Raw genomic sequence first — 27,362 nt, 5'->3', positions numbered from 1 at the left:
AGCGCAGTTTTTGATTGTTCAGTCGTAAGCGCGGCTTTTTCGCTTCTAAGAAATCTGGCCATGTAGCTTAGGACCTGTAGCTGATACCGTTCTCTGCATCGCAGTTTGAGAGGCTCGCATTGCTGCATTGTAGTTCTTGATCTGATGAGGCCTGTGTCTGTGTCCTCCACAGTTAATCCAAACAAGCAGGGGTAGTGTACTTCCTTGGAGCTTGAGGACGTCCTTTATTGTTCATACACGCTTTGTACGCGTGTTACACAACACAACAGTTAAGACAGCGTGCTACACATTCAATGCATATATCAGAAACCATTTTCACCAGCTAGTGCAAACGCAGAGCGGTTCAAATTCAAGGGTACTCTGCCATTCGACCGAGAACACCAACACATCAATAAGGAGGCTCGACATCGCCACTCATAAAAATATCACCATTTAGCTCATCCAAGCAGTGGGCGGCACATCACACGAGCATCAAAACACTTCGCGAGCTGTGCTGGAACGGCCAGTGATACTCATTCATCGACCAGTTAAAGCTGGGAGATTGCTCACGCCGAGATGGGAAGTCCCGTTGTGTGTACGGTGCAACTGTCGTTTCCGCGTGCATCACGCGGCGCTGGGGGTCGCGGATGGCTGACCTTGACCTGGGCCCGTCGGCATGACCCTGACGTCATACCACCGACACGACGGCGTACCGCCAGGTCGGGGCGCGGCTGGAAACCACCAGGGTGTTCCACATCACCCTAACAGCCTCGACTATCGGACCACATCTCCGCACACACCAGTCACGCATCATGTCGGAAGTCCTTCACTTCTTGGCCATGACGCCCGGTCCCGAACGTGACACCTCACGGCCGCCTTCTAGCGTCCGGCGGTGTTCTCTGACACCGGGAACGTGGGCCTCACTCGCTGGTGCCCCCCGTCTGAGAGCCCAAGGTCCGAGGCCGGGTCACGCGTCCGTCCCGGGTCGAGGCGGACGGCTCCGCTCCCCCGGGTCACACACCGCGAGCGGGCGGTGGCCGCCGCGCGGCCCTCGAGCCGCACCTGGCGTCCATCCCGGGTCGAGTGGACAGCTCCGCTCCCCCGGGTCACACACCGCGAGCCGACGGTGGCCGCCGCGCGGCCCTCGAGCCTCGCCTGGCGTCCGTCCCGGGTCGAGGGGACGGCTCCGCTCCCCGGGTCACACACCGCGAGCGGGCGGTGGCCGCCGCGCGGCCCTCGAGCCGCACCTGGCGTCCGTCCCGGGTCGAGGTGGACAGCTCCGCTCCCCCGGGTCACACACCGCGAGCCGACGGTGGCCGCCGCGCGGCCCTCGAGCCGCACCTGGCGTCCGTCCCGGGTCGAGGCGGACGGCTCCGCTCCCCTGGGTCACACACCGCGAGCGGCCCTCGAGCCGCACCTGGCGTCCGTCCGCCTCACGACAGCGTGTTGATGTTGGCACGCACCTTGGCGTGGACCTTGAGGAACTCCGGCGTGCCGTCCAGCTTCGGCTGCGCCTCCTCCGCCATCTGACAACCAGGCACGGCCGTCTCTTAACGGACGCAGCATCGCGCACAGATCGAGCAGGACTCGCGCCGGAGGCTGCAGTCGGGCAGCAGCAGTTCTGAATGGCCCGTGGCCGGGTTTGGAATGCCAGTTGTGAATTTAAGACGCCTGTCCGCGAATGTGATGCAACGGACGGTTCATCACGGCGCCGGACGACGCAAGGTGACCTGGCGCCCGTCTCCTGCATTATGCATTTCTGCTGAGATGCACGGTCTATCAGTGCGATGACTGGCCGTCTCGGATCGATGAAGCGGCCAAATCTATGCAGAACTGCTCATACACTGTTGGATAGAGGATGGCACCAAGCTCTCGATAGGCTACACGATGGTCATCCATGCAAGCTTCCTCTAATATTTTAACATACGGCAGCGAGAACTATGGCGTGGAACGACCTGCAACCTACAATACATGGAAAGTGAAAACTGAACACCGCAGTCGTGCACCATCATTGCGACATGACTGAAACAACAGCAAGCGTTTGCATTGCGAGCCATTACCGCGCGACCTTCCAGGCCAGCACTTGTCCGAACAGCAGTCAGAAGAAGGGGTGACATGCCTACATCCCGACGCCAAACACCAAAACCCGGCCCGGACCCGTCCAAGACCGTACCAACTGGGCCACAGTCCCGGCTGAGATGACCTTCAGCTGACCTTGGGCTCGACGCTCAGCAGCCGCTCATCCAGGGCGCGTTCAAAGCTGCTCTTGTTGTTCTGCGTCTGGAGAAGCGCCTCGCGCCGCTGTTGCTGCTCGCGGTGCCGCTCCATCGCCCGCTGCAGCTCGCTCTTCTGACCGAGCACGTTCTTCCCGCTGCGAGGGACAGCACAGTCACCGATCGGCCGGCGCCGACGGCGGCACGAGCCTCCGCCGAACGCAACAGCCGCCCAGAGCGCGCCTAACCAATCATGATTTGCCACAAGAGACGTGCACTAGACGTGACGCCGGTTCGCAGGTGGTTCTCAGGATTGCGGTAGGCCACGTGCAGTGCCGTTCAGAGTACTGCATCCATCCCCGCTGGACTCCCGCGCGGCGGTCGGAGACTCTCGCCAGGTCAATATTGACCGCGTCTGGTGTGGGCGCCGTTGGCAGGCTCCCCGGGCGGATAATGAGTGATGGACGCGTCAACGGGGGATGTTTGGTCGGCAACGTGATAGGGGTACAGCGCCCGGCGATGCCCCGGGAGAGGGGTAACAACGGTACCCGTGCTACAGCGGTACAGCAGTACCCGCCGGGCACCACACCCCGACGTTCGGCAAAGACGCACGCCGGACGGAGCGAACCAATGCGCCTGACGCGCCCTCGGGCTGCGGGAGCGCTCGGGAGTCGCGGCGATCAAGCTGCACGGTTAGTGCCGCCTGTCATATGAACTGTTCAGCACAAATGTGGCCCGGACAAATGTCTAAACCATATGCAATCACTAAGACCACGAGGAGCTATGTCTTATCAGTTTGGCATGTGTGGTATTTGCAAGTCTGCCAACAATGATAGGGACTCATCAGCGATAGCGCACTCTGTATTGACAAAGTGCATATTTCACAGTGGTTGCCAGGGTAGCTTTCAACTGCCTTTTTAAGCACACGAAGGCGACAAACGTTACAGTTGAGAACACCCCTCTGTCGACAACTTTCGAGGCGAAATGGCGAGTAAACAAAAAGTGCATCGAGCGCGCTGAATTTGTCACCCTGCCGCCGCAGCCTTTGTACCGCTTCAATCTCCCCGGCGTCTCCCGCTTCCTTTCAGAGGTTTCATCACGAGCGGCTGGAGCCCTCTTATCGAGACCTGGCCGTCAGCCGAGAGTGGTTCCGCTGGCTTCCGTCAGCACATCCTTGCGCTAGTCCGTGAGATTTTAGAGAAGTCCGCGACCTCAGCGGCCAGAACAAGGAACGAGGCGCGGGGAACGTAAGGGGCGGTGGTGGTTTACGCAGGCAAATGTCGGAGCAGCTGACAGTCGATTTGTACTGAGTGATGTGTACTACACAGAGCCCTTCTAGAGCACAGTGCCTAGAGTCCCGAATCCCGGGCACCTTCCTCACCCCTGTTCCGCCCCCGGTCCAATTTTTCCTTCGCAAGCGGCTTCTCACCTTCCCATCCCGTCCCGTCCCGTCCCGTCCCGTCCCGTCCCGTCCCGTCCCGTTCCGTTCCGTTCCGTTCCGTTCCGTTCCGTTCCGTTCCGTTCGTTCCGCCCCGTCCCGTTCCGTTCCGTTCCGTTCCGTTCCGTTCCGTTCCGTTCCGTTCCCGTTCCGCTCCGTTCCGTTCCGTTCCGTTCCGTTCCGTCCCGTTCCGGTCCGGTCGGCTTACGTTCTCTGGTTGAAGAGGAGCTCGCGGTGCAGCTGACGCCGATCGGCGCTGTCCCGGCACGGGTTGGCCAGCTTGCGCGGCAGGATGAGCCCGTCGGGCGAGGTGGGCAAGCGGCAGTTGGCGCGGCCCTGCCGGTTCTCCTCCTCCGAGTCTGAGTAGTCCGGCTCCGGGATCACCGCCGACAGGCCTGGGGACGGCGCCGGGCGTCAGATCACCGGGGCAACGGCAGCGCACAGGACGCCGGGCGTCAGCTCACCGGGGCTACGGCAGCGCACAGGACGCCGGACGTAAGCTCACTGAAGCTACGGCAGCGCACAGGACGCCGGCGTCAGCTCACCGGGGCTACGGCAGCGCACAGGACGCCGGGCGTCAGCTCACTGGGGCAACGGCAGCGCACAGGACGGCGAACACGCCAGCATGGCAGGGCATTATCATCATGGCAGCGGAGATGCGTCGAATGCCGCGGTAGAAAATCGTGGGGACATTGCAACGCTAGTGAACGACACAATGCATGATGAGGATGGCACACAATGGCGAAGAAGCGGCAGCCGGACGGCAAGAGTGCAACGAGAAAAAGATAACATAAAAGACAAAAAACAGCAATCAGGGTGGCGGTTGCCAGGTAGGACCACGATTAGCCGCGCCCCGGACAGCGAGCGCTCCTCTCGGGGAAACAGCGTGGTATCGGAGCGACAAGGTAACACAAGTGTGCCGGGGAAGATCAAGTACTAGAGATCAGGTGTGAAACAGTTGGTACCACAGTTTGATTTGCAACGAATATAACGTTTTCTGCGACATAGGAATTACGATCCGTGAAATATTGAAGAAGGGAATGGCACATATCGTTCCTGGAGAATTAGGCGCAGTCGTCGTTGCCATACCTTAGGAAGCATGCGCACAAGCGAACAGGCCGCAGTAAACGCGTTCTCCGTTTGATGTGAGCTGACAGATTAATGCTTATCCCAAAGGCCACCGTAATCTGCCTGCATCGGACAGGTAGACTCGTCTCCATGTGTATATACGTGTTTCCAGGGTGCTTCGCGTTACGGCGTCTGTCAACAGTCGGACCTTATTCAGCCACCACCGCACTGCTCACTGCCGCGTCCGTCCGTCGTATTCGTGTTGCGAGAGAGATGTGTATTTCGCGTTTTGTTCTCAGGATTAGCATTGGGCGCACGGTCCATGTGAATCCAGCTTCGATGTGACAGCGGGCTACATTGGATTATATTCCAGAGCCGGCCCTAGAGCCAGACAGTGTGCACTGTAAAGTTTTAAAGCTTGTGACGAACGTTAAGAATACGCAATTTCATGACAATCAGACGTGTAAACAGTAATTTGCCATCCCAAAATACCGCATTTTGGCAGTTAGGAGAACAGTGCTTGCCCTCACTCCTTGTTTATATCAAGGACGTTGTTGATATCGACAAAGGCAGTTCGATCAACACCTGTCCCTGACACTGCATAAGAATGATCGTATCAATCAACAAGGCTTAATCGATAAGACAAGAGCATCCCACAGTCTCGACTCATGAAATGATAAGTCGATCCGATGTCAAGTGAATGCGCCGGTGAAATGTGCTGATTCTTTCTGATGCGAATGCGAAGCTAGTCGGTCAAGCAATTTCATGACATTCGATCATTGCCACATGAAAATAACTCTCCTGGATGACAACACGGAAAGATACCACCAGATATGATCAAAGCCTTCCGTTGCTTATATCTCCGGCACCCGTCAAAGGTCTGGTCCTGCATAACCGAGCTGGTTCTGGCTCTTTAACTAGCGCCCCCGGGTATGCACGCACCAGCGAGAGAACCACCGGGGAGGGGAGGGGAAGGAGGGGAGCCGCCGGCTTCCTCCGCAGTCTGCAGTCGGCCACCGCACTACATCAGGTGTGAAAAATGACTAAGAAGCACCACAGGGGGAGGGGGAAGGGAGGGGGAGCCGCCGGTCAGCTTCGCAGTCTTGAGTCGGCCGCCGCACTACATCAGGTGTGAGGGGTGACTGGAAAGACCTGGCGCCACCAAGCGTGACCCAGGGGCTTTACAGACCCGCTGCTATCCAAGCGCGACATTACGAGTGTCACACGGTTTAGTCACACTGTGCGCCGGAGAATCAGCTCATTTCGTCGAGCGTGGTAGCGACGGCTAGAATATTTAATCAGGCGACAATTCAGCGGCTTCTGGACGAGACGCTCGGTGAGACCGGGGTCTTCAGACAGACCAGTGGCGGGGCACTGCTCTCGTGACCTCCAGACTGGCCTCGCTATACGTTTGCGTCTTTGGTTCTTCAGCTTTGACCGGCCGGATGAATTGAAGCAGCAATAGTCGTCAATAAGCCAGGTCGATCACAATGTAATCGAAACATGAGTCTGAACCCTCAATTCGTCATTGATAACATAAGCTGAGTTAGACGAGCCCTTCTTTCCCTTTCCCTTCTATTCAAGTGTTGACGTTTCTTTACCTTTGACCTGCCGTAGGTCAGCAAACTTACAAGGTATATCTAAGTTATTATTACTAACCAATCCGCTTGTACGAAATCCGCTAATCCCACAATTAAATTGTCTTTAGCTATGCAACATTTGGCGCGGCTGCGCCGCGCTGTTCAGAAACTACTCTGGAAAAACCTTCAAGCGGGCCAATTTGACCCCCACCCGAGCACGTGTTAAGACACGACCTTACTGCACGTAGATATTCATACTTAAAGATAAATAAGCAGCATGCAAAGTCACTAACCGATCGTAGCAAGCACATCATACCTACAATCATCCAATTGACGCGAGCGAAAGTGCTCGCAGTCACCAGAGGCATCGCCGATCGATCAGCGCACGACGAAAGCTCACCGCGCCGCTGTGACGTCATCGGTCACAAGACCGCCGGCCGCGCGGGCCCACGGAGCTTCCCTCCGGCCTGATTCCGGCTACCGATGCTAATACCACCGACGAAAGTGAAACGCAGCCGCCCACGGATCATCGGCGGCGGCGGCGCGCGCACCCGCCGTCATCGCGACACGGAGAAGGCTCTGTGGCTCTGTACTCCCCACTCCCCCCGTGCGTCCTCCCAAGCGTGTGGCGCGATAAGATAGCCGCGGCGCTGACGTCTCGGCTCCATTCTGCGGCGCGATATCGCGGTTTCGGCGGCGAGGTCCGCGTGTTGCGCTTGGTTTGTCGAGCTACGGAACGGACCCAAAGTCATCAATGGTGGCCAATATTGCTATCACGTGATAGTCATCAGCAGTGACTTCGCGTTAAGAATGCACGTGCTCAGGATCAGGTCAATCGGCAGTTTGATAGCGTATCTCGAACTGAGAACTGAGAACAATATAACAACTAACACGAACGCTTAATCAGAGCAACTAATTCCGCGAATCAGTCTAGGCCTTGGCAAGTCAGCTGAGCTGTCCTTCAGCCATGGCAGCAGACAGGGACACGGAACTCCCCACGTAGCTAGCGGGACACGGAAGCGGCAGCCACCGAGCAGTTGCAAGGTGTACTCTCAGGCGTCCTGCGCACCGAGACAAGGCCACGGCGCGGCGTCCCAGCCCAAACACTGCATCTGACGCACTCGGCGCCGACCGGTAGCTCGCCCGACAAGTGACGTGTGGCACGCGTGCGTTGCATCACGTTACGTGCCTTCCTAGCCGTCACCGAGATTAGTGAAACGGCTGCAAGTGCAGCTCACAAGCCGGTGGCTGTCGGCGGACCGACAGCGCGTGCGGCCGGCGACCAACAGATGACTCGGTGAGTCGACGCCGCCTCCTCTCCGCTGGAACCCTCGCAGCGTTGGGAGCCCTGCTGCGATGGGAGCCCCGCAGGGCTGGAACCCTCTCAGCGCTGGGAGCCCTGCTGCGCTGGGAGCCCCGCAGGGCTGGAACCCTCGCAGCGCTGGGAGCCCTGCCGCGCTGGGAGCCTCGCAGCGCTGGAACCCTCGCAGCGCTGGGAGCCCTGCCGCGCTGGAAGCATCGCAGCGCTGGGAGCCCTGCTGCGCTGGGAGCTCTGCTCCGTTACCCTCCACACCGTGGCGCTCGGTCCCCCGCTGTGCTGGGTTGCTGCACTATGTTGAGTCCTCCAAGGCGCTGGGTCCTTCAAGACGCTGGGTCCCGCGCTGTGTTGGGTCCTTGCGCTGCGCTACGCCCCCCGCGACGCTAGTCCCCCCATGGCGCTAAGTCCTCCGCGACGCTAGGTCCCCCATGGCGCTAGGTCCTCCGCGACGCTAGGTCCCCATGGCGCTAGGTGCTCCGCGGTGCTAGGTCCCCCGCGGCGCTGAGACTCTCGACTGGTGGCCTACGGTGCGCAGTGGTTCGGGAAATGCCCTGCACGTGGTCGGCGGCGTGACCGGCGGTCGTTAGCGTACGTCAGTGACAGGACCGGAGCCCGTCCTGCGCCGGACCGGTGACAGCCGGCCGGCAGCCCGCCAGTCAATGGGAGATGCTTGTTATCGTCGGCTGCCGGTGACGGCCGAAAACCAGCAGTCCCGCCGGCCATCAGGATGACTTTTGCGCATTTACGTTTACCGCCAACTGTCGTTTACGATTCGCTGAGCTCTTTATCTTCATGACCAGACCTCCAATGGACATGGTGCAGCTGGTGGTTAGTAATGAGATGATGCGTGATGCCCGAACCTAAACGCCAAACACAGCTTTTTGACTCCACGTCAACCAAAAATGACTCGGCAATGGCAATCGGTCTGGGCGGAAAAACATAACGGCGTGATATTTGCCGTCCATGGGCGAGCAAGACCATGATTCTATGCAACTGTCTTGTTGCGCAAAACCCTTCCCAAGGTTACGTTCAGCCTCCCACCCCCCCCGCTCTTATGTCGTCCTTGCCATCCAATCAGCGCCAAGACGTCACGTAAGTCTTCCCTCTGTCCATCCCTGCCACATTCCGCGTGGAGGTCAGATGGACAACGAGGGGCTTCCTCTTCCTCTCTCCCTCTCTCCCAAGAAAACTGCGACGTCACTTGTATGCACGCAATTCTCGACTTTGCCGAGCTCATTCGCTGAAATACCGTCACCGTCCAGTTATTCTGCCGCCGCGCCGACGGCACGCGCTCCACTTCTGAGAGCTCTGCAAACAGCCCGATTACTGACCCAAATCCAGTGAGCGCGTCCCACAAACTCGAACGATACGCGACGTCGTTGAGGGAGGGAAAGGCGGAACGAACGCCCAGAATACGAGAGGAAACGCTCTGCTCTAGCCAAACAAAGCGGCGTCCGACGTTGCGACAAAAGCGCGGTAGTAATTCGTCGAGTCTCCGCGTCCGAGTTCGCCTCCACAGCGCGTGACCTTGAACTGAACTTGAACTGGCGCTGGGAGACAGGGGCCGGCGTCCCCAGCACACCGCCGGCCCGGGCGGATCAATAGGCAAGGTCGGCGACACCGCTCACGCAGAGTGCGTGTGCGGGCCGCCGGCCGCGACCTTGCCCCGTCCTCAGCCGCGGCGCTACGTGAGCGTAGCTCGCGCCCGTGTCAGAGAGCAGACGAAGAAATCGAACGGCAAACAGCCCACCAGCTCGCGTGCGTGCACATATCAGGTGATGCGTTAGCGAGCCGGCGATTTGCTTGAGGAACTCGGCAGATTACTTCGAAGGAAGATCTCGACCCTGGGTCCCATTTTCTTCTGGTCACGCGGACGTCCCGCTCTCGAAGGCCGTCCACGAGTAGGACCAGCTCAGTAATATGCAGCCGCCATCCCATCTGTTTAAAGGGAATGTTCCACATTTGTATGGCGTTTTGAATTGAAATAGCCATCTTGAGGACCTTTTGATGCAGTTCACAGGCATGTCCTTTTTAAAACCCAAAACAATCTGGTTACTGCGTTCCGCAAAATCCGCAGTCCGCAAAAGTCCGAACACGTTTATTTGGAGCCTATTTCAAAGTTGTCTCGGCTTTAATCCCGTCATATAAACGTCATGCGATCGTGGTCATACTACAGGCTGTTTTCTGCTTATGGTCAAAACCGCTTGGCCGCTGGTACATTCGCAAAAGCGATGATGCGGCACGTATGATACAATGCGTGGAAGATGATTGGCTGTTAGCAAGATTTTGCTGCTGAGTGCGTGTCGCACACGTAAGCGTGAGTACTTTCGGGTTGTGCGGCACTCATCGTAAACGGGTCATTTTTGACTATTTCTAGGCCGCAGGTCAATGTTATAAAAAAGAACGCCACTGTCTGCAAATAAAGCGCGGCACTCAAACAACTGGCAGTCTCCTAGAGTTATAAAAAAGGGGACATGACAGTAAATCCGTCTTTTTTCCCCTGCTGGCGTGTTTTTCTTCTTCTGCTGACGTATCTCTTACAGACAGCTCGGTTGGCGCCTTGTGTACCGGAGCACATAAACTTGCACGGGTTTATGAGTTAGCAAGGCATTATGAAGTTAGGGAAGCATTACAGTAATTTTAGATACATATTTCACTAAATATTTCACACGTATTACACCAAAAATTTAAATCTTGAACGAACAAATTGTGTTCTGCAAGAACACCCTCTTGGGCCACGTTACAGCAACCCCAGTTGGGATTTTGTTTTGAAGGGAGGTGATGGTGAAATGCGGTGTTTTGACCGAAAATCTGCGCGGAGATTGCGAGAAAACCTGTAATCTGGTAGTTCCGCGAGCTGTGCAAGTGTGAGATCACACTTATTTGACAAAAGAGTGTAAATTGGGGGCTTGAAATGTGTATAATCACTGGTGGTGTGCGCCAATGGCTTGTATTAATCTTGATGTGATGGGGAGTGTGCGTGCGAGGCTTGCACTTCTGAAAGAGAACATTGTTTTGGTATTCCTTAAGTCTACTGACTCCCAATAAAATGTGATAAATTGATACCTGCCTCTACCTTTATGTTTGTGTTTGAACATGACGAAGGAATGCTGGCAAACTAAGAGAAGTACCAGTACTTATGTTGCAGGGGTGTACAAAGGCAAGCTGGTACTTCATGATGACCTTGTCAGCATTTTGAACCCATTGAGGTATCACAGTATGTAAGTAATCCATTGCGTGTCATTATATCAGCAATTCATTTTGGCAGTAACGGCTGGTGCGTGCAGCTTATTAATGTCCATGCTCAGTATCGGCTCACATTATATGGCTTTGCAAAAATGTCTTTCCCTAAAGAATTCTGGAAAATATAGAGCTGTATTATTACTGATGAACGTAGTACTGCCTTCACAAATTGTGTATGCAGGCGAGCATGGCTTGTGAGTCATCATTGTCATAGTTACTGCGACTGGCGTGGGATGCTGGGTGCTGAGAAAGGTGGAGCAGTATTGCTGTTGGTGTCTTGGATAGCAATTAATAATAGTTTTATCATAAACCTCGTGCGCACTGGCAGCTTCATCACTTCCTTGTATTGTGCCCATCCAACCATAACTACGTGCACTTGTCATGTGTCCAGCCTTGTGCATGGTCAGCATGTTTGCAGTGTCGTTTCACCACATGTAAAATTTTCCTACTATTTTTAGTAAAGAAGCCTGATGACCGCAGCAAGTTACATGGCTGTGGAAGTGGAAAATGTGTTTGTATCTATCTCACCTACGTTTTGTGGATTCCCAAAACAGGCTGAGCAAGTCATGCAAGTTTTGGTTGTCTGCTTTGCTGAAAGTGATTTGTATATTGTGTCATGTGTTTTTGGTCAGTCATATGTCAGATGGGGAGTCAAAACAATAGAGGACACATGACCCATCTTTTTGTGATGGCATTTATTAAGAAAACAGCATGGATTTCAATACAGAACCATATCATTGTTCACTATGTCATGCCATAGTACAGCACTGAGGTAGTGCCACAGCTGTTGCCCCATGCCATGATACAATGTACCACATTGGTTAACTACTCTATGTCAAGCCTATGAGACAGCAGCTTATAATTTATGAATGACTGATAACAAATGATTTAACAATGCCAAACGACTATCAACAGCAAGAGTGTCATTGCACCACGATGGTTATATCGGGCTAACTGTTAATTGCACAAATTATCCTAGGCAAAAAAAAACATTATTGGTGGACCAATCTTACCATCTTTACCACAGCAGTAGCAATGCTCCGGCAATCAATTCATAGCAACGTTACAAATTTATTGATGTCCGCATGACACCACATTTCCAGCCACAAAAATCAAGAAAGTAACTTCTGTGCACATCACATGACATTAATGTCAAGAATACAGCATGCAGGCAATAATGAGTCGACAATAAAGTATTGACAAAATCATCAACAGCGTAGCAGCAACAGCACCAGCACAGCACATCGTGCCTTAATATTAATAATCTGCCATAAAGGCTGACGATCGTTACGTTGCGTATGTCAAACAGCCCACCAAACTTTTCCTTACGGCCAGCACCAAGACAAAAAATCCACACAGAAACCACCCACTAATCCACCGCCCAACACAGCCCCCGCGAGCGGAATGGTCGGTTAGCGTCGGCTTTCGCGTGTTTCGAGGTATTCTTTAGGCTTGGCTGCCAGATGCTGCCAGGTATTGCTGTCGTAACAAAACTATTTCATGACGCCATTAAGCAATGACGTAATGGGGCGCATTTTTACCAGCTTTGAAATTTAGCTACTTAGCCTCGTTTTTGAACCTTGAAAACTTACCAATAGTTACAAGAAAGCTTTTCCAATCATATCTGATGCCTACCTCAATTTCTTCAAATGTGGAACATTCCCTTTAGCTTCCTTACTGGTTCGGTGAATACAGGCTGGGCGCCGGGCTCTTCAAAACCATCAACTTCAGAATTCTGCACCTTGCCGTCCGGCCATTTGTAAACCATTTCTCAAATAGAATGTTTCACAGTTGGAAATATTGAAGTAAGCATGAGACATGATGAAACAAGCTTAATTATAATTGTTAGGATAGTTTTTGAAATGGAAAGGACTGCTTTAAACAGTACCGTTCTCTCTTTGGTAAATGTACCTTTCAATGCGCTATGGTAAGATTACGTTATCATACCTTGCACAATGTTGATTAAGGGCCAATTGGCGTCGGTCGCATATGGAAATCGCGCTCACGAACACTAGCTATGATTGAATGATGTTATTATGACGTCATGAATACCAAGGTGACTGAAACACTCACCCGATATACCTTTCCCCGTTTTCGCGGGCGTTTAGCTTAGGAACTAGAGGGGCTTAGGCTTTGAGAAGGGCAGGATTGTGAATAATACTAAAAGGTCTTCAAGATCGATATTTCAGTTCAAAACGTCATACAAATATGGAACACCCTCCTTAACACGCCCGGGTGGGTGGTTTTCCGGAATGGTTTCCCAACAGTGCGGCGTAACCGCTCCAAATTTTGCATGGCTGTAGACAATTGAATAGTGCATCGTCTGGTATCAAACATTCAGATGTATCTGGTAAGGTCGCTGGTCTATGGCAGGTCAAAGTCAGGCCATGGTTTGAGCGAAGGCAATTTCTTAGGAATCGGTTAATCTGATCCAACAGCAGAGTGTTAGATGAAGCCATACATCTCTAAGATACCTTCGTAGTCAACACAACAATTGAATGAACAAACTAAATTGATCTAGAGTCAGGTATGAAGGTCAGTCCAAGGTCAACACCAACCTGGTTTATTACTCTAGGGCTTGCTATAGAGGTAGTTACTGGTGCTCATTTCAAATTTATTGATAACAAGAATCGTATTATGAACCTTCCATGGACTTCGTAAACGTGAGAATAGGTCACCGCCCTAAAATGCGCCAGATCAACATGCTGTTTTTACGAACATACTGTCTAACGCAATCTTTGTTGCTTATTTAAATGCAAAACTCAATGCAGTCTTGCACGTTTTTGGTCACCAAGACCTTCAAAACGTCAAGCAAGGTCACTGACCTTAAACGAGCATGTTGCATTTTGCTTAGACAGTTATCTAGGTTCAAAGGGACGTTTGCAGGCCAATCTGGAATTTGACTTTGTTCGACCTTACCTGACCCTACCATATTTTAGGATACGTACATACACGCATTTTGCTAAAGGTTTCCGCCGTATCCCAACTGGATTGCATTGGGTGTGTGGTAATACCGTTTTTTAGTGCAAAACAAGGATATAGTTCCCTTTTCGGCAGGAGGACCTCTAACCCTCCAGTTTTAAGCGTCAAGTGGATGAAATCCAGGAGGGAAAACCTCACCATCAAGCTTATTTTGTGGGTTGGTTTAAATATTGTTTCCTGTTCAACCCGCCAACTATGTTGCGAAACTGCACCCGCCGCTAAATAATACATTATATAAACAACATCGAAATTACTAACCTATGAAACTATTCTTGGGCATAGCTCACGGTTACCTTTTGTCAAATACAACTATCTTTAAAAGGACCCGTAATCCATGGTTTCGTGGGCTGATTCGAGGACGGGAAGGGGGATAATTTTGTTCTTTAGCAGCCCCTGCGGACTGTAACACCTTTGTCAGCGCCCGGATGCGTGACATGGGAAAACAACTGGTAAAAATTTAAGATGCCCAATATTGACTACCTTGTTCCTTTACTACCATGCTAACTGTATTATATATCTTGCTAAATAGCTAACGAGGAGAAACACTACTTGGTCTAATTAAGTGTTGCCCCCGGTTTTTCGGCGTTATTAACTTGGAATTTTCATACTGCCAGTTACCAACTTTCAATAAGATAAGGGGTGCGATTATACATCATCCAGGAAACATTGCTAATATTGACTAATTAACCAATGTTTGTTTGATAGCATCGTTCAACTAGTATCTCTTGATTCGCCAAAGGTCGACAATGGTCAGCATAAAAACATTACATGAAGCATCCCGTTTAAAAGAATTTCGTCTGCTCAAAAAACCTGTTTGGCGTAAAGAAGTACAAAGTTTTGGTCACTTTCATGATCCATTCCATATGCATGTTTTTCTTAGAGTTTTCTGCCAGCGCCGAAATTTTTCTGAGCAGTGTTGGCTTGTAGGCCAAAAGCGTGGGCCTTATGTGGGGAGAGTAAATGGTGGTGCTGTTCTGTGTTTTTGTCTGTGATGTTAGAGGCAAGGGTGAGTCTAAAAGACAATAATATTTAGTTTTTCTGGACTGGTTGGAGCACCACTCCCTACAGTCAGAATTGGGTGTTCTTTCCTGGTAAAATAGAGCTGAACACTACTTAGATTCGCCCAATTTAGACATGCTTGCTTATTAAGCCGGTGTAATTCTCTGGTCGGCAATACCTTATTTCCTTTGACTGCAATGCATCCATCTTATGCGTCCCCGAAATGCCGTCTCAGGATGACATAAAACTAGTGTGCTTGAATAGCTCTAGACAATCGTCAATCTAAAACCGATTCAGATCAGAAAACACAACACAGGATAGAACTGAGCCAGCCATAAAAGAGCGGCGCAGTTCCAGCGCCCTCTCGTTAGTCCGGCCGTTGCCTGCGTCGGCGTCCCGAGATAGCGCATTGGCTGCTGTACTCAAAGCCGGGCTTCCTTCCGTCCACATTGGCTGGCAGAGTGGTCGGACAGCTTCGCAAGACGGTCCGCAGAAGCGTTTCAAACGTCCGGACTCCAGACAATGGGGCCATTTCGGAACTGGTCACTGTCTCATCGTTGGTTATGGCACCGATAGCGCACGAGCACGAGGCCTGTCCCCTGGTATAGAGAGGACAGGGGTTCAACATCATCACATATCTCGGAGTCCAGCCATCGCCTTCAGAATCGCTTGTTACCCTGGCCGCAAACAGATCACCCGTGGTGATACTCATTGGGTGCGTACCGATAATGAGACTGTTGCTCGCCATGGAATTGGCCAGGGGCTTGAGCTGCCACGAGTGGCACGCCTATGGTTGTCAGCTCCGAGCGCTATTGAATGCTCGAATCATTAGAAATATTGCACCGGCATAAGCTCATCGATTTATCTCCCCCAAAACAAGGAGAAACACGACCTCCCAAAGACAACTTAACAGCCTCAGTTAATTCGCACAGTGGAGATACTGGCACTTGGGTGTTTTTGTTTCAACCTTAACGTTATGACATAGAACTTCGTCAAAATCGATGGCGCAATTCTTACGCTTTCCCTCCCACAGAGTCGACTAAAAGTCAAAACATTTCGTTAGTATTGCATAGGAAGGGAGCTCTTGACGAAAGGAAAGACGTCACATGAACCAGGAGAATGTTATGTATTTTGACGTAATGAACTATCTTACATCCGCTTAAACGATAAAAGGAACAGATCGCAACTACCAGAAACCTCAGCCTGTTCCATGCAATAAGATTTATCTCTCTGATATGCCTCACATCACTAAGGAAACCGAGAGCTCTAATATGCATCACATTATTAAGGAAACCGAGAGCTCTGACATGCCTCACGTCACTAAAGAAACCGAGAGCTCTCATATGTCTCACGTCACGAAAGAAACCGCGCGCTGTGATACGCCTCACGTCTCAAGACGCCACCGCCTTCATTGCGGCGTGAGTGCGCGCCAGCGGGCGACGCTGGCAGTGACGGAGCCGCCGCGCCGCCTCTTGCATAGTTACGTAATTACATAGTTCGGTTCGATCACTCAACGAGTTTTTCAGTCAGCCTGCTGTGGCCTCCCTGCTCCGCCAATACGGCTGAGCCATGGGATAAAGGAGCCAGCACGGGCGGCTGCGGAGGCGTTTACATAGAAGGGGGATTGAGTCCACGTTCTCTGCCACCACCATGCACGTGGGGATGAGATGAGAGCAGATAACGTGCAGATAGGATCTTTATCAGCCGGGTGATGCTGTGTACCTCGCCATTTAAGCCATGAAAGCTGTGGTTGCCATCGGCATAACTCTATCCGCAAGATTAGAATGTAATCGGCAACAGGTTGTGTGAGATAAGAACAGGTGGACATCGTCGGATTAAGCTCAGCAAACGAGAGGAACGTTAATGTCTGTTTAGCCCATCTAACAGTGGGCTAAAAAAGCAGATGTAAATCATGCTCTCTGAGTAAGGCGCTGTTTGCAGCAAAATATTTGTTTTGCGCGCAAATGGTCGAGGTAGATCTTGGGAATGACTAGTGGCATCGGTACAAAATATTTGCTTTTTGATGTAGGTACATCGACGATATTTTACCACCGAGCACGACGCGGCTGGGACAGAAACATTCTGAGAAGACTTGAGAAGTCCTCTCATTTACCATTGTAAAGGTTTTCAAAGGGATGAGATGACATCGTATACCGAAACTCATCGACCGACATCGTATACCGAAAAGGATTTCAAATGGTTCTCACGTTTTGAATTTCAGGTTTCAAACAAAAAAACGCCTTTGTGTGTCTTCATGTTAAGTGCCATGCAGATAGACTAATAAAAGATAAAGCATGAGCAATGCATATGCCTCTTACCAGTGGGCCGATAAACCTGCAAAAACAGTGAGCAAGGAAAGCCGTGTGTATTCTGAGGCGATGACGTCATGAGAAGCATCCCTGACGCGTTTGCCCGCATACAGTTGAACAATTGAGACCAGACGACATGCTACACAACGCATGGTTGGCATGACCATTTCCGTGCAGCATTTCCCTCTACAAGTGGCGTGGCGCCGGCTCACTAGCACGCCACGCGCCAGTCAGGTGGCCTGGGAAAAGACGCTGGACTCGTGATCTGGTGACGCTGAACAAGAATGCCTAAAGAGTCGCATTGGTCACCTCAAACAGCATGAAAAGTCAGCTTGCGGCCTGGGTCGGGGCGGCTGTGCTGTGGCGCTGTACGTCGCGAGTCGGAGGCAAAATTACCCCATGAACTTGTTTGTTCGACGTTGAGTAATGGTTTCAGGACACGTGCAGTAAGACCTGCCTATGATCGTGCGCCGAACACAGCCCAACCGATGATCATTCAACATTCAACACCACCCAACATTCACTCCACACCAAATCTGCCAAAATCCAAGGACCTTCCTTACCGCCATTCTCCGCGCCTTCCTGACAACCGGTGTCGTCGCTTTGTCCCTGTTCTTCCGAGTCGCGCTCGGCCAGTGGCGAGCCTTCGCTCTTCCTGCTGAGAAGCTCCTGCAGCAGACCCTTCCTGTCCTCCATGGTCCGCGGGCCGTCCTCTTCTGTGACCTCCGCCCTCTCCATCGCGCTCGCCGGCGGTGACTGGGGCCACGCTCCTGCCCCCGCCGCGCTCAAAGCTCGCTGCGCGCGCACAGGTCGCCGCGGCGTCCCACCAGGACCCCAGGTCCAGCCCGCCCGACCGCCCGCCCCGCCGGCGCCGACGCCAGCCGCCCTCGCCAGCAGCGCACACCCGCCACCCTGGCGCACGCACCTGTCGACGTCCACCGACTGTGATGGGAGGGCCCGCGGGACGACGGCGTCGACCACGGCAGGCGTGACTGCCTTCCTCCCCGCAGCCCAGGCGCCACTGAGAGGCGCACGGCATTCGCGGCCGCCGTCTGATCGAGATAAGGCCGTCTGCAACAGACCGTCCCCTGCCGACGGCCGCTGAAAACACGCCGAGGGGGCGACGACCATCCCATCGATTCGGTGACGTCATCGGCGGTTCCCCTCGCCGTCGGCTCCCCAGCGTGCCCCGCGGCGCCAGTTGGGGCGGTGGCGGCGCCGCCCGACCCATGACGTCATCCGTGTTAAACGTCCGCCCATGTCCGATGGCATAGGCCGAGGCGGGGTCAGTCAGACAATGTGAAGAACTTATTCGGCATGAACCGCACAACATCATAATGCCCAGTTTTGCCAATACCTTGCAACACGTTTGGCATAGTAGCCCGTATCATCCTCCAGAGGCGCGAGCTCCGCACGGAAAGAGCGGGAACCTTGTCAAGGTTTTTGGGACAGAGACGCCTTTTCAACAACTCTGAACCAATTTTATACCATGCAACGACATAGTGCCAGTGCTCAAATTTTGCGTGATTTTTTTTTGCTGTTGGGTGAGCCCATGTATAGAGGTTCCGTGCACCCACACGCGCCATTGGGTGAGCCCATGTAAAGGGGTTCCGGACACCTATACACGCCGCCACGGGTGGGCCCCCGGAACTCATGTCCATGTTTAGCCAACGCGCTTACCGACTGGCGCCTTGCATGACATGACATATATGGTCGTTTAGGGGGGCGGAATACCGATTATTGTCACCGGCACGCCTTCAGAATTCATGCGATATGCATACTGAGTTTGTTTGATCCACGTGAGGAGGAAACGGAGACAGCGTGCCCATTTTAGGGTTTAGGCGGCGAGCCGGACGGCTGAAGTCGCGACGTCGGGCCGCTCCAGACAGGTGACGCGTGCCAGCCAGGCTGATGGAACGTTCTCCGGCATAGTCCACCGAACACGCTGATGGAACGTTCTCCGGCAAAGTCGACCGAACAGGCTGACGGAGCGTTCTCCGGCATGGTCTACCGAGCAGGCTGATGGAACGGACTGTTTTACAGCGAGTTGACCGAACAGGCTGATGGAACTGACTGCCCTACAGCAAGTCGACAGACCTGTCTGCTGGAACGGGCTGTTCTACAGCGAGTCAACAAACCAGGCTGATGGAACGGGCTGCTCAACAGCGAGTCAACAGACCAGGCTGCTGGAACGGACTGTCTTATAGCGAGTCGACAGACAAGGCTGTTGGAATGGGCTGCCCTACAGCGAGTCGACAGACCACGCTGCTGGAACGGACTGTCCTAGGACGAATCAGACTATCGGCGCCTAGACCACTGATACACCACTGACCACAGACAGCTGCTGGAACGCACTGTGCTCCAGTCATCGCCGTTCGGCGATAAACCGCTAATAACCGAATTGACCATGTTAACGGTTTGGTGAATATCGACGATCAAAGTTTGTCTACATTGCATTGTATTTTCCCTCAAATAAACTGGTGTGTTCTAACTGGCCTTTCTGACGTTCAGATACCTGATCTTTCTTTCCTCTCCTTTCTCATTGCCTTTCTCAGGACATTATTGCCTTTACGTAATCTTCACCATCACAGAGAAGCATGCATCTTTGCTACGAGATCAGTCGGCTGGGTCTAACGAAAAACCACCAATATGGAGTTAGTTGAAATAGTCTCGATGTCGTCGCAGACCTGTCCAAGCTTCCACACAGGGCTCACGGAAGCTCATCAATAGCTAAACGCCTGCCGGCAATTGGGCCGTTGGATGGGCAGAGACGGATCGTCCGCATAATCAAGCAGATAGTGCGCCAGTAGCTTGTAAGGACTATGGTCAGCAGGGGCATTTGCGTCGTACCTCTAGCGTAAAACCATCTTTTATCGACTGCCGGTGAGCTACGCTCAGCGGCATCAATTGGCGTTAATAAAAAAACGGATTGCCCTTGAAATTCATAATGTTGATGGTGTTTTTGGGATGACCTTAACAGGAAAGTTAAGTGCTGTGCAATGTTCCCGTGCACCGTTCCAAATCCATCAGCACAGCGGAGCATGGCGTTCCCACAAAAGGCGACAGTTCAGCGGTCACAAGCCGTCGTTGCGACTGGGTGCCGGTGAACTTTCCCTCCCACGTCGCCCCGTGCTGCGGCTCACTTACGTGTCTGGCCGGCAAGCGCGCTCATGGCACCTGTGTAAGAGCACCGCCGCTCGGCCGACCTCACCGCACACCGCCTCCCACCGAACTGCCCGCCTCGCGCTGCGTCCGCGGCGGGCCGCAAGGCCGCACCGCCCGCGGCACTTTCACTCACTATGCTCCTCAACGCCTGGACGGTCTTGATCTGTCGGGCCGGCGCGGTCGCGCGGGAGATGATGACTTCCCCTCCGCGCCCGGACAATTGACGCCGATCATGAGGTAATCGACAGTGGGGGCTCGGCCGTACTGTCCGCGTCGCCGCGTCCCCCACAGCCTGCTAATGGCGCGCGCGACAACGCACCGGCCGCTACGCCGACACCGTGTTGAAACGGCACGCCTTACGTCACGACGGCAGATGGTGGACGGCGGCGCGTCTCGACGCTGTCGCCCCACGGTCGGCGCGTGAGGTCGCGGCCGTGCCGCACTGGACGGCCGTGACGCGGGGTCGGCGTGAGTGGCGCGAAGGAGTAACGTCACGGGCGTCGTGTCAGGTTCAGAGCGGGCTGGACTGATGACAAATGGAGCTGGCCTCGGTCGATTATTTCGACCGTTGTTCGGCAGATCGTCACGGGCTCTTATGAGCCGCCTCATCTGGCTACGACTCGTCACAACGCCAGCAGGCTGGGAAGCTCAGACTTGGCTGGGCCAGCGGGCGTCCAACGAAGTGGCAGGCGCCTGCGAGGGACCGCCGGGGACCACTCTCGGACCAGACGTTAACGAGAGGTTAACACCGTTCACCTGGTGCGACAGTCGGCCACGGGTTGTCACCTGTCGCGGTCTGACTGCCTCTTGTCGGCTGGTGACCTCTTGTGGACGCCCCTTTCCCAACTCCACTTGTACGCGACAGCTCGGCGCGGCCATAATAGCCCTGGCCTTAGGTGCAGCGGAGCGTCATCTGACGCCGGCCCTTAGTCGAGGTCACGAAGAGGTGTGGTAAGAAATATGATGCAGGGTTTGCCATTGAATGTCAAGGCGCCAACACGGGAAGGTGCATGTAGTGAGTTGTGTTGGGAAATGGAGTTGAACATGGTGGAAATGTGAACTGTCGCACCACACGGTTCATGAACAGCGAGGAGATGTGATTCCCATTTCCTATTATTCTACGACGCAAGCGCAAAAGAACTAATGGTCCATTTCAATTACGTTGGACATAAGGGTGAAACTCGGACATTGACGGGGTTCCCGGGAAGTTCTATTCAGCCGAAATGGCATCCACGCGTAGACACATTTTAAAAATGGGAGAGAAAGACGAAACAGCCATGTCGAGCAGAAAACATGCATGCATGTGTTGCTGCATGTGATCTGACTCGTCTCGTTATTTTGTCATGCATTCTCCTTGCCTTTTGTTGATGATTTTCACCGCGCATTTTCAAACAGAAACATCGTGAGGTTTCTGACGTTATCTGGTTAATGCACGTACCTTGCTTCTGGTAGAAATGTATGCGGGGCGAGTCTGGGTTGGTCCGCATGGTGACTTTCTGAAACAAATACCAACCGTGATCAAAATTTCTCTCAGGCAGACCTTCTTCTTTCAACACAACTAACTGGCACTGCTATGCATAGCATTCCTCATGCCCCGAGCGGTAAATGTGAACGAATGTTGCAATTGCACGGTTAAACGCAAGCGCACCGTTCCCAGGCGCCGAGTTGCAGGCCGAGTTAACAGCGACGGCCCCACCTAACCCTCGGAAGTTTCGCCGGCACCGTGGCCTCACCCCCTACTGCAGCCGATCCCAGCCGCAGCACCGAGACCACGCCGCGGCCATCCGACGCCGGTGGTGTCGGCACGCCGTCGGGCTATTCAGGCGACGCCGGTGGTGTCGGCACGCCGCCGGGCTATTCAGGCGACGCCGGTGGCTCGCCCGCCGTCCCGGGCGACCTCAGAGCCGCGGTACGAGAACACGCCGAGCCGGAGGCTAACAGACACGCCGCGACACTCGACTGCGCCGCCGGCAGCGGGGCCCAGGTCACACCGGTCCGGCCCGGAGCCCGCCGTCGCAGACGCCCCACGCTCAGGCGGAGACCGGCGAGCGCTCCATCAAAGCCTGAGACAGACGGGCGCTCCCCAGCCAGGCTGAGAGGGACTGACAGACGCCCGCACAAGCCAGCGGTCGACAGGCGCTGTTCTCGCACTGAGATCGACTGCTGAGTGCGGCATAATAAAAATAAATGGTGAGCTTGAGGCGAGGGGGACAGGTCTCTCCAAAACATGTGCATTTTGTCACCGCTCTCGGTGCCTTTTTTGGGTAGATTGTTTGGTAGCTTTAAGCCCAGACAAACACTCGAGGATGAAGGTCCCTCCAAAGAGGTACAAGGCTTTTTCTCGTCGCCGCTTCTCCCCTAGACTGACACAGAGGCGCCTCTCGCTCAGACTGAGACCGACAGGCACTCCTCGCTCAGACTGACACCGAGAGGCGCTCGTCACTCGTACTGAGCCCGACTGGCGCGCGCCTGACACCGCCCGAGGCTGAGCCCAGCTGACAAGCGCGCTCCCAGTGGTCCCTGGCCAATTATGTGAAGTAGAAAGCAACAGTACCGGCTAACGAGTGGCATTCAGAGCCGTTACGTCACGCGCAGACCACTCGAGCTGATCAGCTGGTCACCACTGCCCGCGCATGCGCATTCGCGCTATTCGTCCGGATGGCACGGGAATGGCTCAGCAATAACTGGGAGGGGGAGGGGGAATTCCACGCAGAACGTTACAACGCCATCGGCTGCGCCGTCACGGCACGGTGCGCGTGACACGTTCTGGAGCGGTGCCACACCATCTCGCCGGAGCTGGGGGGCGGGGGTAAATGACCGGGTCGCAGACGGAAGTCGGGCGGCGGCACCACACGGCCGGTGGCGCAACGGAGACGAATGGTGGTGTTTGTTTGCCCCCTGCGGCTACCATGGGGAGCGGCAGTGTCGTCACCTGCCTTGAGCCAGCTGACCCCCGCTGGGCAGGGTCGTTTGATGCTATTCTCGAACAGCTGGGTCTCTGAGAGTGAAGGGCAGTTCGGAGCGTGACGTGGATTGTGGTAGCTTGAAGAATAACAAAATGTCTCCACACCAGGCGCTTAGCCTGTTACTCGTCCGAAATGTGACAACACACCTTCTCGCGCCTCTAGTTTCCAGAGCTGAAGGTGCCTTTTACTCGACCACGGGTGTCGGCGGTTACGGCGGCGAAATATGTAGGAGTGTGATGAAAGGTCATACACTTTGGTTTGCATTTTCACCTATCAACATCATCGAAATGGTACAGATATTCTTTGCATTAGCCTATAAAAATATTGTTTTAAATATGATTGCGTACATGTCATGCACTCATAGCACGTACCGGCTGTCGTGGGGCTGTAACAATTTGATGGCATAGTTCAAGGGACGGAGAAGGGGAGGAGGTGGAAAAACCTGTCACTCCTTTGGTCGTCTGCCTCTCTCTCCTCCTTCAATTTTTGCCCATTGCAAGCTTATCTCACATCATCTTAACCTTGCCAAGTTTCTCCTGCACGGCTGCAAAGGAGCAGAGCTCGCTCATTGCCAATATTTTTATATTTATAGTTTGGCAAACATGTGCTGGTGTTACCCGCAGATTGATACCGCATCCGCATCTGTGTTTTTCTAGTTGGCACTTTCACGGATAAGCACTACCCTATCACATCACAGGGTCTTGCCGGCCTGCTGTGATGAAGTGGCCTGCTCCGGCTCCCTGATGTCAGGCAGGACCGCCGAGCCAGGGTCATTCTGTTGCGGTGATACGCCGGCATAATCCACCAGCCGAGCCAGGTGGGGGAGGGGGGGGGGACTGAAGAGCTGGACCCGGCATCCATCTGCCCATGCAAAAGTGCTTTGAATACATGCATGCTTTTGTGAATAAACGAACACATACCTTGTGGTCTTTTTCATATGCACATGTTTTCGGTTAAAATAAGAGGGATCAACGTACCGCGGCTGCTCATTTCCTTGCGTTTCGCCTGGTGGCAAAGCCAGCTTCACGTAGCTTTTGTCTAACTTCAGCCGGAAGTAAATTCTTCCACCCTTGTCGGATGTGACTTCAGGTCCGTCGGGAGCAAAATAAAGATCGGTGCAAGGCCGTACATGGGGAGAGGCGTAGCGTCAACAATAGCGTCTTTGACAACGCAAGATAACTGAGTGGTGAAGCGACAAATTATTGTCGGGTTGCCCCTATGCTGAAAACATGGGCATGTCTACTGACAGTATACGCATTAGTTATCAAGCACATGCACCAGCTTTTTTCATTTTTTAGTGTGTACGTCCTCTCCAGGTTGCAGGTGTTGTGTCAACTGGTAGAATAACGAAGAACTATAGGTAGTCTTGGGATGTGGGTAGAGAGATAGCAGGCTGACAATCACCTTGCACATGAGGTTTGGGTCAACATGTAAGCCCCGTTAACGTGACGGCCCGATTGTCTCCGATATTTTACAGGCGACAGGCTAGAGATGGATTTACCGACCCTTTGTCATCGCTTCTTTGCTTAGATAATTTCGTTGGCTGCGGGTCGCGAGGTCCTCCAGTACTGGTCGTTGGCTGCGGGTCGCGGGGTCCTCCAGTACTGGTCGTTGGCTGCGGGTCGCGGGGTTCTCCAGTACTGGTCGTTGGCTGCGGGGCGCGAGGTTCTGCAGTACTGGTCGTTGGCTGCAGGACGCGGGGTTCTGCAGTACTGGTCGTTGGCTGCGGGTCGCGGGGTCCTCCAGTACTGGTTGTTGGCTGCGGGGCGCGGGGTTCTGCAGTACTGGTCGTTGGCTGCGGGTCGCGGGGTCCTCCAGTACTGGTTGTTGGCTGCGGGGCGCGAGGTTCTGCAGTACTGGTCGTTGGCTGCGGGTCGCGGGGTCTTCCAGTACTGGTCGTTGGCTGCGGGCGCGAGGTCCTCCAGCACTGGTCGTTGGCTGCGGGGCGCGAGGTCCTCCAGCACTGGTCGTTGGCTGCGGGTCGCGGGGTCTTCCAGTACTGGTCGTTGGCTGCGGGTCGCGGGGTCTTCCAGTACTGGTCGTTGGCTGCGGGCGCGAGGTCCTCCAGCACTGGTCGTACTGTCCTCCGCACGGAGGACACCTCTTCCCCGTTGCTTGAAATCTCAACATCCAGCCGCGCCTCACAATCAGCTCCAGTCCAAGCCCATAACTGGAGATGCATCCGTAATCCAGATAACTTACAGATCCAGATAACATACACCATGTCATGTGTGTATAGTTATGGCCATTAATGTACGTGTGCGTGTCACGGGCGTCATTACTGATGGTGTGATAAAATGATGGTGTTGCATCGACCGGGTTCGCCTCACCAAGTATGCACATGACGCCATTAGCTAGGAACAGAGCTGTCTCAGTTTTCGACTAGTGGGCTTAAGTGGGTGCGTAAAATCGTCGCCAGCTCGGCGGTGATATTTTGAAAAACAACTTTTGTGTCGCTCCAGACTAAGGCCCAGTCAGGGTCAGCACCCATTCTTGCACTGCGGTCAGTAAACCCCGCAATTACCGGTTTGCCCACGTTCAGAAATGGTCACTGCACGTGCAACGCTGATGAGGACTGGTTCGTGGACAGGGGCCAACCGATGAAATCAGCGCTTCTCACAGAATGCAAAATTATTAATGGTCGTAATGAACTGTGCGACGTCAGTAAAGATACGTGTGATATTACTTTTAGTAAACGTGACAATGCGATGCCTTCATCAAAGGGAGTGTTCCACATTTGTATGGGGTTTTGAACTGAAATAGCGATTCTGAAGATCCTTCGGTGTGGTCCATAGCCCTACTCTTCTGAAGACTTGCCCCCTTTTCGTTTTTGAGCGACACGCCCCCGAAGATGTGCAGACAGGCTTGTAGGGGAAACTATCTCAAGGTCATCCAGAAATACATGGCACCATAAAAACGTCCTTTAAATTCTGTTTTTGCATTGACCATGCGGCGATGAAGGTAAAAGAAATGTCGATTCGTTCATATTTGGCTTTCGTGAGCATGATTTCCAGACATAGCGGCAGTAAAATGGCTCTCGATCAATGTTGTTCAAGGTACAATGACGTAATGAAACAAAGACGTATTGAGAAGCACATGTACTAAACGGAAAATTGTGGTGTCTAGAACAGCCTTTTCCACTTTAAAGTATGCCGAAAGTTATGAGTTAGCTGACTGCATCACATGTATGCTTGCTTCAATATCTTCATATGTGGAGCATTCTTTTTAAAACACAAATTGCAGGATGGAGTCGCCTCCACTCAGTGAGTCCCTAAGATTCGTTTCAATTCAGTGAGTCCGTAAGATAACATGCAACGAGCTGTTCGCCACGCTTACGTCTGCGTTACCACGGCTTCCACTCAGTCTGGCAGAGATCATCAAACCTAAAGGTACCAAACGCGCGCTGAGTGTCGTCCCAGGCCTCAGGCAGCTGTCAGTCTGACGTCATCACGGAGGGCATGGCCAGGAGATGAAGTCGACCGACATCTGCATCACAGCCGACAACACTAGGTGGAATTGTGTCATCCTTGCTCACCCAGGTATAGCGAGATATTATATTTCTGTAACTGCTGCCAATATTACGAAAATATTGAGTGATGTAACAGGTGTCCCTCTTCCATATAAAGGCAACGTTGTTGATCGTAGCAAGTACATCGGCTCTGTCTGGCGCGGGACTCAACGCAAAATTTGTCAAAATGCCTAATCTTTATAGATTACATGTGGGGTGTGCTTAAGCTTTGCAAATTCCTAAACCTAGGAGAATCAGTAGAGGCGGATGCAAATGAATTTTCACTAAAATTCAGTTGCGTCCGCTTCTACCGACACCCTGTACCGAGGCTGTTATCTTGACGCTCGTCCTCGTTTCCGACATAGGCTCGGAGACCGGATGTTGACCAGCGCGCGGGAGCCATCAAAGACGGCACGAGGCGCGGCTTTTGGCCCCGGCTCGCCGCGGACGTAAGTCAGCTGATCGTAAATCGATTGGCGTCGCACACCCGCCCGTGCCGTCGCCGCCGCTCCTTATATGGTCACAGAGAGGCACCGCCTGGACACCTGCTGCTGCCATCGCTGGCGCGGCTGGCGCGTGCGCTGCCATGTCAGC

General features: G+C 53.5%; 1 protein-coding gene across 3 annotated transcripts; it reads right to left on the bottom strand.

The window, feature by feature from the left end:
• Positions 1–1,181: 1,181 nt before the first annotated feature.
• Positions 1,182–20,373, bottom strand: LOC119099332 (protein FAM107B). Of its 3 annotated transcripts, none has more exons than XM_037222463.1 (4): positions 17,693–17,968; positions 3,839–4,025; positions 2,194–2,350; positions 1,182–1,505 (listed from the first exon to the last, which is right to left on the bottom strand). In XM_037222463.1, exons 1-4 carry the CDS (start codon positions 17,865–17,867, stop codon positions 1,413–1,415), a joined length of 612 nt encoding a protein of 203 aa, XP_037078358.1. In that variant the 5' UTR covers positions 17,868–17,968; the 3' UTR covers positions 1,182–1,412. The 3 variants fall into 3 exon arrangements, with proteins under 3 accessions (XP_037078358.1, XP_037078359.1, XP_037078360.1); XM_037222464.1 differs by lacking the exon at positions 17,693–17,968 and adding an exon at positions 20,277–20,373 and having other exon boundaries at positions 1,183–1,505; XM_037222465.1 differs by lacking the exon at positions 17,693–17,968 and adding an exon at positions 6,679–6,838 and having other exon boundaries at positions 1,183–1,505.
• Positions 20,374–27,362: the final 6,989 nt, after the last annotated feature.

Source organism: Pollicipes pollicipes, unplaced genomic scaffold, assembly GCF_011947565.3.
Source record: "Pollicipes pollicipes isolate AB1234 unplaced genomic scaffold, Ppol_2.1 Scaffold_4740;HRSCAF=5597_pilon_pilon_pilon, whole genome shotgun sequence".
In the NCBI taxonomy this organism is placed as follows: domain Eukaryota; kingdom Metazoa; phylum Arthropoda; class Thecostraca; order Pollicipedomorpha; family Pollicipedidae; genus Pollicipes; species Pollicipes pollicipes.
Note: the sequence above shows the minus strand (reverse complement) of the source record. Positions and strands in the feature narration are given on the sequence as shown.